This window comes from Calidris pugnax, unplaced genomic scaffold, assembly GCF_001431845.1.
Source record: "Calidris pugnax isolate Ruff unplaced genomic scaffold, ASM143184v1 scaffold15, whole genome shotgun sequence".
Classification (NCBI taxonomy): domain Eukaryota; kingdom Metazoa; phylum Chordata; class Aves; order Charadriiformes; family Scolopacidae; genus Calidris; species Calidris pugnax.
In genome coordinates, this window is record NW_015090774.1 from 5,209,908 (window position 1) to 5,223,590 (window position 13,683).

At 35.1% G+C, this 13,683-nt stretch overlaps 1 protein-coding gene across 1 annotated transcript in view; it reads left to right on the top strand.

Moving 5' to 3' along the window:
* PDGFC (platelet derived growth factor C) overlaps positions 1-13,683 on the top strand; it is a 157,712-nt gene that overhangs the window by 119,851 nt on the left and 24,178 nt on the right. Inside the window, exon 5 of the mRNA XM_014943005.1 lies at positions 769-949. Within this exon, the coding sequence (XP_014798491.1) occupies positions 769-949 (181 nt within the window). The remainder of the gene's footprint in view (positions 1-768; positions 950-13,683) is intronic.

Consider the following 13,683-nt stretch of genomic DNA (forward strand, 5'->3'; position numbering starts at 1 on the left):
TGGGGTTATGTAGTTACCTTTCATGGATCTATTTGAAGTTGTTCACAGATCCCCAGGGATACCCAGGCCACATGTTAAAAGCCAATGGAAAGAAATCAAACTTAACAAGTTTCATTCTCTCAAAGCTCCCAATCCGTATCTCTCTTGTCAATATTACCAAAATGCCAGATTCTTTCTGACACGCAGTTCATCTAGGTCTTTGCTCAACAAATGTCTCATTGGGATATGCATAAAATCAAAATGTGTTTTTGAGTTTCCCTAAGCCACCTTAACCTTCAGGAGCTTGTTCACCACTGGTATTACAAGAGGGCAAGTTTTCCATAGCAAAAAGCCCTTGAACTTTGACTGGTGCCATGCAGGATACTGCGAGTGGTATTGCCCTAGGAGTTACTGTGCCACACTTAACCAATTTCAATCTATTTTCTCTGACTTTATTCTGCCCTATCCCACATGTTGTAATTGCTTTCCGTAAAAGGAACAAACAAAACCATACTCATGGGTGTCTTCAAAATGCTAACTCTGCTTTTATTTTTTTAACCTCACTGCATGATTTTATTATGTATTTAAGGCAGCAGCAACTTGGAAGCTAAGTTTAAAATATCTGGCTTTGGTAGCATACTTTTAACATTAAAAAGAAAAAAACAAACAAACAAACAAAAAAACAACAAAAAGAGAAATTGCAAACTGCTGAGCCAGTTTATTGATTGCAGCAGGAAGTTTATAGAAATTTTATCAGTCAATAAACATTTGATTTTCTTTTCTGTTCAGGTATGACTTTGTAGAAGTTGAAGAGCCTAGTGATGGCACTGTTTTAGGGCGATGGTGTGGTTCCAGTAGTGTGCCAAGCAGACAAATCTCCAAAGGAAACCAGATCAGAATAAGATTTGTGTCTGATGAATATTTTCCTTCTGAACCTGGATTCTGCATCCATTATACACTTCTTATGCCAGTAAGTAACATGTTTCAGATTGGAACATTTCAGGAAAACAAAATCTTTGAAGTGGTAGCTCAAAAGAATATTTTAATAGCTTAGGATTAATTACTGTTTTTTCCTTAATAATAATAATAATGATAATAATGAACAATCTGTCTTCCAGAACTGCACATTTTGTTTCTGTTTTTTAACTGAGTGTTCTTGTGGTTCTTCTTGGATGGTGTTGGAGTGGGAAGTTGTGGGCTCAGTTGTTTGTGTGGAAACTTCAGCAAAATGTTTGCGTTCCTCATAGAGTACTGTAAAAAAAGAAATTTTCTAGCTTTGAGAAGAAGAAAAATCAGCATAAGAATCAGCTGTGTGACATTTAAAGAGCATTAGGAAGTTACAAAAGAAGATTGAAGAAATTAATGTTTTTGTTCATCAGCTGCTAGTAGACATACACAGCCGAATGATTATACTTAGTTCAAAAACTAAAAAGTTCTTATGCTTCTGAACTATTTTATTATAGTGACAAAGCAAGTGCGTAATACTCATTTTCCACTGCATTTTCCCTGGAAACTAGATTTCTCTTGAATGTTGCTTACCACTTGTAAATCGCAAGTATTAAAGAATAGTCATTGTCTAAAATGTGACTATTTTCACTGTCAACAGATTTCTGTTACCTTTTTTTCACCAAACGAAAAATCTCTGATAGAAAAAACTATGTTTATGAATTTTGAAGGGTGAGATAATCTTCTGAAACATTAGAGTGGAGCAGAACAGGAATTGACTTGTTTTAGAATAGGTATTCCATATTTAAAGAGAGTAAGGAGTATTTTTGTTAAGTTCCTCATAATTCACTTTGTGAATCTCCTAAATAGTCTTGTGGTCTGTGGTATTTGGTTGGTGGAAAATGTCTGCAAGCTCAATAAAAAAATTGATCAAAAGAATCCATGTTGTAACCGCACTGACATGCGCTTCACTCAAAATGCATTTGGCTGGCTTAGTGCTTTTGCCATTTTTGCCTCTTCTCCCCGTTTGCAAAACTTCAGTTACTGAGAAGAAACAAAGAACAGTTCTGTGTATCTTTTGAACAATAGATAATCTTCTGTGCAATATATTTGGCACACTGATGATGTCAGTGAAGTATAGGAGTGAATATGTGTGTGTGTACATATATATGTTTTCTGCGGCTTTCGTATTTCTAAATGTTTAGTCCTAAGAACAATTCATAAAGCAATTGAAGGTTTCATCTGCATTTTGACTTTTTTGTGAGTTAAACCCTTTTGTTAGTAGAATACTATGACCTGATAATGATAAATTTTGAAATTAGATAAAATGTCAATCAGTCTCCAAACTAACTTGAAATGTGGCTAGGTTTAAACTTTTGTACACCTGAGGGTAAAATAAGTATGTTTACTATTAGAAAATGGTAAAAGAAAATCCCAAAATAGATGTATCTGTGGGCTGATCCCAAATTTCATTGTTGTGGCTCTGGTATTACATCTTACCTGCTACATATCTGACTTACGTATAATTCCTGTGGAATGGTTCAAAAAAAGGCACCTAAAAATACCAGAGTATATGTATAATTATCTTTATGCCATGCTGTACAAATTGACTGAGTTTATTCCTTGACATTTGATGTGGAAAACTGTTTAAGATATTTAAATTAGCAACACTTGCAAAACAAGTCTTAAATCTTCAAAATATTTACTATGCTTAATCAATAAACAAAGACAAAGCGGACATCATAGGATGCATTTTTAGTTCCCCATTTTTCTCCAAAGCTCATATAGCATAAGAAGTATATATACAAACTGTTTTAGAAACCAAGCATGTTATCTCTTACATATGTACCAAGCAAGAGCAGCTCCCTTCATGGTGTGGGAATTCAGAACTAGCCCAAAATGTGCAGTATAACAACTCCTTATTGGTTTGTAAGAATTAATTTCCAAATTTCTCTTTCAAAAGGCTGCAATCTTTTTCATCAAAAATTCTGTCTTACTAAGCCATGCAAAATATAATTTCACATTTCAGACTGCAGATTGTAAATGAAATCTATACTGCTGAGTTTCAGGGTTGGACCTGCTTCTTGTACCTAAAGTGACCGAAAACTGACGCAAAAAAAAAGATGTGTTTTCCTTTAAAACTATAAAGCTATCTCATCCAACATTTCAAAAGAAACTAAAATTTACAACACTCCCTTCCCTCTTACCTCCCTGCAAAAAAGATGACAGCTCTAGGAATGAGCGTAAATTTTAAATAGTTCTTGCAAAGCCAAAACCAATTCACTTAGTGCTTCACTTCAATATATTGGTCCTAAACAGTTAATTTTTTTTTCCTCATTTTTTGACAAGAGGGGGAGGGGGAGATGCCCGGTAGACTAGCAATGAGAGATTGTTTGGGGAGAAATGAAGCAAAACTGAAATAAAACAGTGCAAGCTTGTTTCTGTATTTGGAGGCCACACACAGAGAGGGGCACCGGACACATTTGCAGGTCTTTTAAAGAGCAAGAGAAATGGCTTTGTTTAAATCTGCTGTAATTTATCGTATATATGTATTTTGACTTTGTATATTATATTTCAAACCAACTTTTCACATAATGAATAAGTAGGGGGAGAATGGCTATTGATCTGACTACTTTACTTCTAAGATTTTGTCACTCAAAAGGACTTGCAGCAGTTCCAATGTCAACAGATACAGCATTTTTTAGAAAGGTTTCTTGTGGCAGCATAAAAACAGTACATGTACTGTATAGAATCATGTATACAAGCAGAATGCTCCCCAAGAGAAACATGAAGCTTTTCTTCGGATTCTAGCTAATTACAGTTTAATTATTTGAATTTCTTAGATTTTAAATTGTGTGCTCTGGCTACATCTAGAACTTTCTATAATTGTAACTGGTCTAACTCTTCTTTCCTCTGTTCTGTAGTTGCAAGTTAATTTTATCTGGAATACCATAAAGTGGAAGGAAGTGTTGAAAAAGTTTACTCTTACTAAGAAAATGTAGTTTGTGTTATTTCAGAATTATTCTGCTACTTTCAGCACAGCTGTTATTCGGAGCCACTCTTTTCATGCTCTGCCCTGCCACTTAGTCTGTGCTTACTGGTGAGCTGCTTTATTCGCTAAGGGCTGCTTAGCGGTTGTTCTGCATTTTGACTGTTCAGCTATGCATTTATTAAAAGTCATGTTTTTGGCAGCACTATACCACCTAAACCCTCCTAGAACTTTATTGCAAAAACAATCCATATTTCATTTCTTTTCCCCTCCTTGCACTTGCCCCCGGTTACAGCTCTAATCCATATAGTAGCCACAAGCAATTGAGGGAAACCTTATAAACTCTTATATGTTTGGGCTTCAGTCTTTCTAGTGACTTGTTTAGTTTAAATTATGTCAGTTACAAGTTTGGCAGAGAAAACTTGATGTAATAAAGTCCATTGTTACTTGGGGAGCGGGTGAATGGGATACTTGATGCCTGAGGTGCCATTAAGGAATGCATGACTGATTGCCAAAGCAGTTATTAATTATTCAGGGCACTCAGAACAAAGCACCTCCAGTTAAAGTTGAAGCCGAGGGTGACTGTATTCCCCTTATTTTTTGGCATATGGTAGCATGTCATTTGTCATCAAAGATCATGCCAAAGATCTTTGCAAAGAACAGACTTAACCCTCTTCTATGCAAGTGAACATGAGGAAAATCCAAGAAGCTACTCAAAGACTGACCTGGTTTAAAAGTGACTTGGCAGGTGTTCTGAGTTTTTTGGTGCAGTACCTGTATGGCTACCTGGATTTTGATCCAGAGATGCTCTTAGAAGTGCTCTTGCTATTAACAGTAATGAAGATCAAATTTAACACTCTGTAGAAAATATGTTTAGAGCTGTCTAATAATTGTTCCTTTATTTCGTCCAATTTGACTAAGTTTTACTCTTTAAGAGTTGAGCATGTTAATTTTATTTCTGGAATCTTTTTAATTAAGCTTGATTAATGAAAAAGCAAATAAAATTTAAATACTAATAGAAAAAGTCCATACTAATAGAACAGAGAAAGGAAAGCTCTTACATAGCATTCCCTTCCTGAATTTCAAATGTCCACAAATTTCACAGATATCAGGTGTGTATCTCACATTTCAGTACCAAAGCTCAAGAGAGGCTTAACTTTGGCTGCAATAACTGAAAATCCATCCAGAAACATCCTAAAGGACATTATTGATCTCCTAAACAAAGGTTTTTCTACACTCTCTTAAGAAGTAATCAAAAGATTTTGGAAATAATATGATTTCAGGGTTGTTTAAGCCAAGGGGGTGTGAAGCAGCAGGAGAGTGTATGAGTGTTATTTAGTCTTTGCAATGCTCCATGAAGTGAAAAAGGACTGTGAAAATCCTTCACATGATTCTTAAACAAAACCTCTGTGTTCAGAGTTTCTAGTGATTAGGTATAGTGAAACCTAAGCCCAGATAAATCAACGAACTCCTAAAGATATTCCAGTATGCAAATTCAGTCATTCCATTTTTTTTTGGTGTGTTCATTTTAAATCACAGAGATTTTTTGACTAATTCTTTCGTTGAAGTTTTCATTTTGCATTAAATTTGTGCTTGAGGTCTAAAGAGAAATTCCTTTTAATTTTCTTAAAAGAGACATTAAAGATCACCCCAAAATACATAGATAGGAGTGACACGCTTCAGGTTAATCAAAGAAGTACAGAAAGTATAAAACCAAGGAGGTCTGTTGTCCATGGGGATGAAATGAAAGGGGGGAAAAAAACCCTTTGAAGTAGAAAGAACGTCTGAAGGATATTTACTAATCAAATAATAACATCTCGTTTTCCTGTGACTGTTACTCTGTCTTATGGATGTCATAAAAAAAATTTAAAATCTGTGTATGTGAAGCGGAATCTCAGAGAGACAGGGTTAGAAATTAATCTAGCAAAATTGTGGGCCTGCACAGAAGTCCATTAAGTGTGTCCTTGACCTACCCAAACTGAGATGTCAGCGTGAATTTTTTGAGGCTCTATAAAGAATAGAGACATTTTGAGCCAAATTGGTTGTCATTTAATTCTTAAAAGGATTGAATATACTTACACGATAGCAAGTTTTGTGCTCTCAAGGACCAGGTTCCTTTCCCTCTGGTCAAAATTTGAATGTAGTTTCTATGTAGTATATAACATTTCTCTTCTGTATTTTTCTGTGATAGTTTTACAGTGGCTCAGGCTGAAAAGAATCACAAAAAAGTTTCATTGACTATTTGTAGGACAAAATAAATTTGTTTTCTTGGACTTTTTTTTTGTATTAATTTTACAAATTCACTTTATGTTTGACTACGATTTAAATTCATTGATTTTGGAAATTTATTGCATATCCCACCCAGTTTCACTGTGGCAAAAGGTATAAAAATCAGCTGTTTTTATTTCTAAACAAGTAACAATAATTTCAAATTAAATGCCATTATGTCACCACACCTCAAATGTCATGCTTTGTTTTTTTCTATTCAACAACTTCAGCAGAATTACTTCCTGAAAATTTCATGAGTGTTCAACAAGTAACATAATTGATTCTGGTTTTGGAGCATTTACATAAGTCTTAAAATTGTATTTTTGAAAGACACTCTCTAGGGGAAATCAAAACAAATGAGAGGGAGAAAAGCTTGTGAAAACTGCTTTCCGTTTAGTCATTAATAGCATTATGTACCAGCTAGATCACTCTGGCAACCTGTTTCAAGCAGAAATTATTGCCATAAACAAGAGATGAGATACTGTAACTCTCAAGGAAAAACAACAGCTCTTTTTACTCCTTTATGTCTTTGATCACATATTAACCCTCTTGTCCCACATGAAAGCAGATAGTGGGATGATTCAGTAGTGCAAACAATGTTCAAGCTCTTTAAATGCCCTAAAAAGTGAATAAAGGCTTTTACTAGATTTCCATTTAGTAATGAACATTTATGTCATCAGGGACTCTTATTTGGAAACTTCATTAGTGTGCCTCATAGCACTTTTACTAGAAGTTTGTTTATTTAATTTGAAAATGTGTATTACTTTTACATAGTCTATCATTTACCATAAGACTATTTACTACAATAATGTTCTGCAACAAATCTGGCATATATAAGCTTGAATGTTGTGTGCTCTGTTGCTTTCAAAAAGTCTACAAGAGAAGCTGAAGATAGAAAGAAGAGTGGTTTTGTCTTGTTTTGAACAATTTCAAAATTATCCTGGAATGTCATGACTCTGGGAATGGTCTGGCCCGGTGTATGTGGGATCTTTAGTAACATTATTTATGTTTGGGAACAATCTGAAAGAAATATATTTTGCCAAATGATGAGAAAATAGAAAAACCAAACCAAAACAAAAAAACCAAAACCCACCCCCACAAAACTGCATACAAATAAAGGAAAGATAGTAATGTGGAAAACCCAGTCTGCATTAATAATGCAAGGAAGAGAATACACGGTACATGGGGAACGTGGACTGCAGTGAATTACCAGCCTTGTGGATTACCACAGCAGTTACCTTTGGTGCTACTTCTGTCATTCCACTTGACTTAATACACATTGGAGTTTACACCTGCTAATAAGCATCATTAATGAAAGTAACTGTCAAACATTACATTTTAATTTTGTAATTCTGAGTATATTCTGAGAGTCATCACTATAAAAGTGTATCCTTATAGTAAAATACAGTTAAATGTCAAAACTCAAGATTTAAACATAAGTAAATATCTTTTATTGCATTTTGACATCAGAATTTGAAGGACATTGCAGATTGTGAGTTTTTTACTTAATGTTATGGTTACCATTATATTAACTGAAAAACTTTTTTTCAAGTAGTATTTGAGTCATTTCTTTGGTTTTTTTCAGTAAGTTTGTTCATGAACAACTAAATTAGACCTAATAAGAGCAATTACACGGAAGAAATTAACAAAAGAATAATACTGCCACTCTGTAGCAACTATAAATATTAGATCTAAATATGTCATTCTCTACTTGTACCAACTTTCCTTTAACTGATCTTCAAAGAGATTCTCTCTTCCTTCTCAAAATCTCACTTCTAAAACTGTTCTTTACAAATGAATGAGAATCAGATCAAGCTGGTTTTATCAGTCAGTGGTAATAAAGCGTTTAATATGTGTTACGGAAATTGGCATGTGAATTTGAAAATTTATTATTCAACAGAGTTAGCAGTACTGTTGAGTTTCTAAGCCTTTCAAAGTGCCTTCAGTTTGCCAAATGTTAGGTTGCCTTGAATAAAACCAAAGGTGGTCTATCACAGGAGCCTGCAACCAGTGATGGTCATAAATGGATGGCAGGGAGCACTAGCAGGAGGTCAAGCAGATGTGATTCTTCACCCCTCCTGTACTACCCCACTTACCAGCTGTCTTCTGCAGAAGAGGGGGATTCCCTGAGCCTGTGTCCTTTGTTTATTTAGCAATCTGTAACAGAAGTTCCTTGCAAATAGTTGTCTGTGTACCCCTTGAACCTAGGTAAACTTCATGCCTTCACAACATCCTTTGCTAAAATCCAGTTGTATAGACACCTCGTAGAAAAGAAACTTCAAATAACTCTTTTACTTGAGAGGGATATGTATGTATATAAAAATGTGTCACTCTAGCTCTAAACTCACTGATCTATGTAATTGGAGCAGTTGGATGCTACCTCAACAGAAATATTCCACAATGATGTCCAAATGTTCCTCTAGTCTTTTAAAATTATTTTGCAGTCATGGTCCCAATTTATTTGTTCAATCTTATTGATCATATCTATTCTAAGGAGTGTAGTGTCTCAGCTACTTGTGTGTGATTTCTTTTTTTATTTAATCATCTACTAAATGCTATCTACACTATTTTTCACCTGATATGTTTGGCTAAAAAAACCCCCAAACCAGTCCCCCAACTCCCCCCAAAAAGCAAGAAAAAAGCACGACTGCCTTCCTATTCTCCCAGGTTCCTTTAGCTCCACTGGGTTGTTTTGTTTTGTTGTTGGGGGTTTTTGGCTACCTTTTTCTTTATTTTTTTATGTTTTAAGTATTACATAATTGTCTAGTTGACTATCCCTTTTCCAATTTCCAGGATCAACATGTCATTCACAGCTTTTTGAGAAAGCACGCTGATGGCTTCTCTACAAATTCCAAAGCAAAGTGACTTTGTCCCATTCTCAAAGTAATCCCCTGTGTAACTGGCACAGTCCTAGATTTTTTTGTGCTTTCAAATACTGAGACGTTGTGTCTAACATGCTTGCTAGTGGAAAAAAGGTAAGCAAATGTACATTTGATACTAGGTTTCAGGCAGCACCGTAATTTTCAGTTATGCTATTTTAGCTGCATTCATGTTGTATCCCCATCCATTATTAACATCTTAGACATGCCGCAGTCCTATCCATTGCCTCACCCCAACAAAGCAGGCAGCAACTAATTAGAGTGGTGTGTACTGTGATAATTTTTCTTACTGTCATTCTAGTAGGAAAAGATGAAAACAGGAACAAAAGGAAAGATTTGGGACAGAACAGAGTTACTCAGTGCAATTTCTCTATTTTTTTTAACATATGGTCCCCATCTGAAAGGCTCTTAGGAACAGCAGAATTGCATGGAAAAAATGGAATGATGGGTGCAGCTCTGGACATTTGAGATTACATCAGTTGTGGAGCAGCTTCTGTAGAGGACTGACTGCACAATCTAACTCCACAGACTGGTGAAAGCACCTCTTTAAATTCAGGAGAAATATTCTTGACAGAGTAATAACACTGTATAGTAGCTTCAGGGTAAGAGTTTGCTTGTGAAAAGATTAATGTGGGGTACTGGTAGTGGTGTTAAGAAAAATCCCTTTGTTTCTAAAAAGGGATAGATAATAAGTACTATGGGAATACCAAAATTTGCACCTGTCTTGTCTTTGCAGTACCTGGCCTCTGGTGTTACAGATGGGGATTACGAGCTGTCATTTGTTAGCTTCTTATAAGTACTCAAAACGTTTTTAATGATGATGATGAAAGGTTTTGCTGAAGAAGCCAGGATTTTTGTTGAAAAGGTTTTGGTTTTGTTTTCATGGGAAAGTCTAGATAATCACAAAGCTGTTGCATCTGTTCTTTCAATTATCTCTGGCTAGGGTGGTGGAGAAGGAATTCAGGAGGATTGCTTCCACGTTTGCTCCTGATAGCTGGTGCATGTTGTTGAAGATCTGTAAATGTTCAAAAAGAAAAATGAAATAAAAAAAAATCTTACATGTGAAAATGGAGGGCAGTTTGTTTGGCAAAAGACATTTCCAGAGGGAGAATGCTCAGGCTGCTTGAATATTCATTTCTCTCTGCTTTTGAGCTAGGCCATAAATCATAAGAAGAAAAATAATAAGAATCATTTATGAGGAGAAATAAAATGCTGGACTTCAAATTGAAGGGAGTGATTTAGTGCATGAAAAAACAGGTTTAAAGGCACTTGAAAAGTGGAGGTGTGAAAGCAGATGGCTCAGCCCTTGGAAGAAATTTTGCATGTAATCCTACAGACATAGTGAAGTTGGTGGTTTCTAATAGCCCTTCCCTTTCAGCTGCAAAAGGATGCCTTGGGGGAACTTCCTAATAACTGTCCTCTGACACCATATACAACAGTTCTTGGGTCTCATCTCAGTAAGTCTGTTAAGTGTTTAGGTGAATTTTAGTATAGTATTGTAGATAATTAAATCAATCTGATGCTAGTATGCAGCCCTGGTGTCTTTTGGTAACACTTAATTAACTTAAGAGGTTCTCCATTGATAACTCATTCTAAATGTTCTTCTAACAGTGACAAATACTCTTTAAACAGCATGACTGCCTTTAACAAGACAGATGCCGTGCTAAAGTAATTTTGTTAGAAATCAGTATCCTCCTAGTTTTGTGAAGAGTTGGCATAGTAAATATAGTTTCTTAAATTTGATTTTCAAATGTTTTATTTTCAGATTTTTTCTTTTACTTATTGTGCCTGCATATGAAAGTAAAAATGTCACTATTTTTGAAACTTCAAAACACCTAAAATCTCAAAGTGATTAGTTACTATCTGGGGTTAAACCACAGGATAGACAAATATTCCTAACTCTGTGCAACTGACCCTGAACTTGCCTGCTGGCTGGCATAACCAAAATGACTAGGTAGCCAAGGAGAGTAAAGTAAGTGGGTTGAGCCAAATTATTAAAGTCACTCAGTCATCATCTGTACTTCTTGGGGGAAAGGGCTAAATGCCAAATTGTTTTAAACTTGCTATCCAGCAGGACAGTTAGCCACATATACATAGGCTTTTAATATGTAAGCTGTTAATAGGGTCGCCCTTGCTTATCTTCTGAAAATCACTCTGATCTTCTGAAGTCTTCTGACTTGTATGTGCATATTTGTCTTTGGGCTTTTCAATGTGAGGTGTTCTGGGTAATCAAAAGTTAATAATAAAATACTTCTCGTTCTTGAGTCATCTGTGTTATGCCTTTTTGGCTTGGAATTCTTGTCGTTTAGTCAAAGTAAATTCTGCCATTGATCTCTTGTTTGCACTCTGTCAATATATATGACTTTAATACTGTATTTACTTTTTTTAATTGCCTTTCTGCTTAAGAAAGTTATAGGCACCTTTCATGTAGGAAAAAAAAATTGCAATTATGTACCAAAAATAGCAATACATCTTTTGATGCAACATAAATGTAGAATTAAGGTTCATAAGAGCATTTTGAAACTGTATATAACTGCTGGTATAAAACACTTCAGAGCACAGCCCAGTTTTTCACCAAAAACCAAAGCTAGATGGTAAATGTAAAAATTGTTGGAGGGTTTTTCGGGAATGTTGCCAATTGTCCTTAAGAAAAAAAATTTAGTTACTTTTACAGCTAGGTATTTGCATAGATGAAAGACAATATAAAATTTGGAAGTGATTTACTACTTTCCTAAGAAAACATATCTAGAAATATTAGAACTTAAGAAACAAACCTGCATATCTTTGACGTGATATACATGATCGGATTGAATGCCTGACATTTGGCAAACGTGAGAGACAGTTGAACCTGAACCTTGTGCAAAACCCCCTTAAAGCACAAGTGCAGGTCTTTGGACACCTATCAGCCACACAGTCTGGTTCTGTACTGCAGAACAGCACTATATTCCTACTTTATTTAAAGCCTAAGAAGACCTTTGAGATGATGTCATGAGAGAAGAGCAAAGGAAAATCAGCTGTTACTTTAGCAAGCCACTAACACATATCTCCATGGAGTTAGGGATTTACTTATGCATTTTCTTAGAAATAAAACTAAACGGAAGAGCAGAAAGTAACACCTACTCTCTGTATCTAACAGCGGATTTTCATTTAGATAATCGGTACACTTTCGGGGTCTTATGTGATTATTTTCTGAGACTGTGATTGCTATCCATTGTTTTAAGCAGGCACCCTTTATTTTTTTGTCATTTATTGCCTCCTTTTCTATGAACTATCTATCTCTTATTTCTTACCAGTGCATCTGCTATTTTTAGAAATTATTTGGGGAAGATGCTTTAAATTTGAAAAGAGACTTGCTGTGCTCTTAAAGAAGAAACAAAAGTAATAAAATGTCCATGATAAGGTTAGATATTTCATTACCTGAAACTGCTTACAAATTATAGGAGAATTTGGAAAATCAATTAATAAAAGCTGCCCAAGTGTGAAGAGAACCAACTTTTCTTTGCAGGCTGCTTAAAAAAAAGTTAATTGTAATTTTAAAAACGATTATGTGAACCTAAGGAGCATCATTAAGCAAGCCATACAAGCTGTAATTTACAAAGCTAGTGCTATACAAAAATGTCAGTGGATAATTTATAGACAGGAGCTGGCCTAAATTTCATGGCTAATACTTGGAAGAGTGGCAAAATACTCAGGTGATGCCATCACAAAAATCTGAAACCAGAGGAAAATCATTTTAACAACACACTTTTAAGAAAAGAACATTACTTTGTATTCTTAATTTTTCTTTAAATATAATTCCCTAATAAAGTATGAGAGTATACTTACTTATGAGAGACTCCACACTGTCATTTCTTTAATTAAATACTTACAAAAATTAATCACCTAATCAAGCAACTAGAGAATCCCCAAAGAGAACCAGGAAGAAACACATCTTTTACAGGCACAGCATGTGGACTTTTCAGTATGGATATCTTATACCCCACTCTGACTCTGTCACGTACAGAGTTGTCTCCAATAATGGTCTGTCACAAGCCACAGCTTCCTTGCAGTAAGGCACTTGTGTCTTCCACTGATATTTTGTGCTGCAAGAGAAGGATGGCAGCTGTTTTCTGTTTTCTGCCATGAATTGAGGTTTAGAGGAGAAAGAGAAAATAATAGGTTACCTGAGGGGGAATAGTAGTCATAGTGCCAACTTGTCATGGTGGGATCATTCTGTTTACAAATGGTATTCCTGTGGTTTTTGTCAGGAGAACAATTTTAATGTTATTCTAACAATGCATTAAATTGGATTTATTATTGCATGCAATTTTTATATTCATATAGTGATAAACACACTATTGAAATTGCAATAATAGATCATGTTATACTTTCCAACTTATAGGCTTTTGAAATCTTTGGATGTTTTGATTCTAGTTCTTTGTCATACAGACAGTGTGACTGGTGACAGACAGATTTTTGAACAAGCAGTTCCCGTTGCTTTTGGCAGGAAATATTTGGTATTGGAGTCTGAAAAACAATGACCACATCGTCAAAATGATGGCCACATTCTGCGAGTTTAAGTAGATTATTGGTTTTTATAAGCAGTTTCATAAATTAATTGGAAAATATTTGTTTCTCTATATG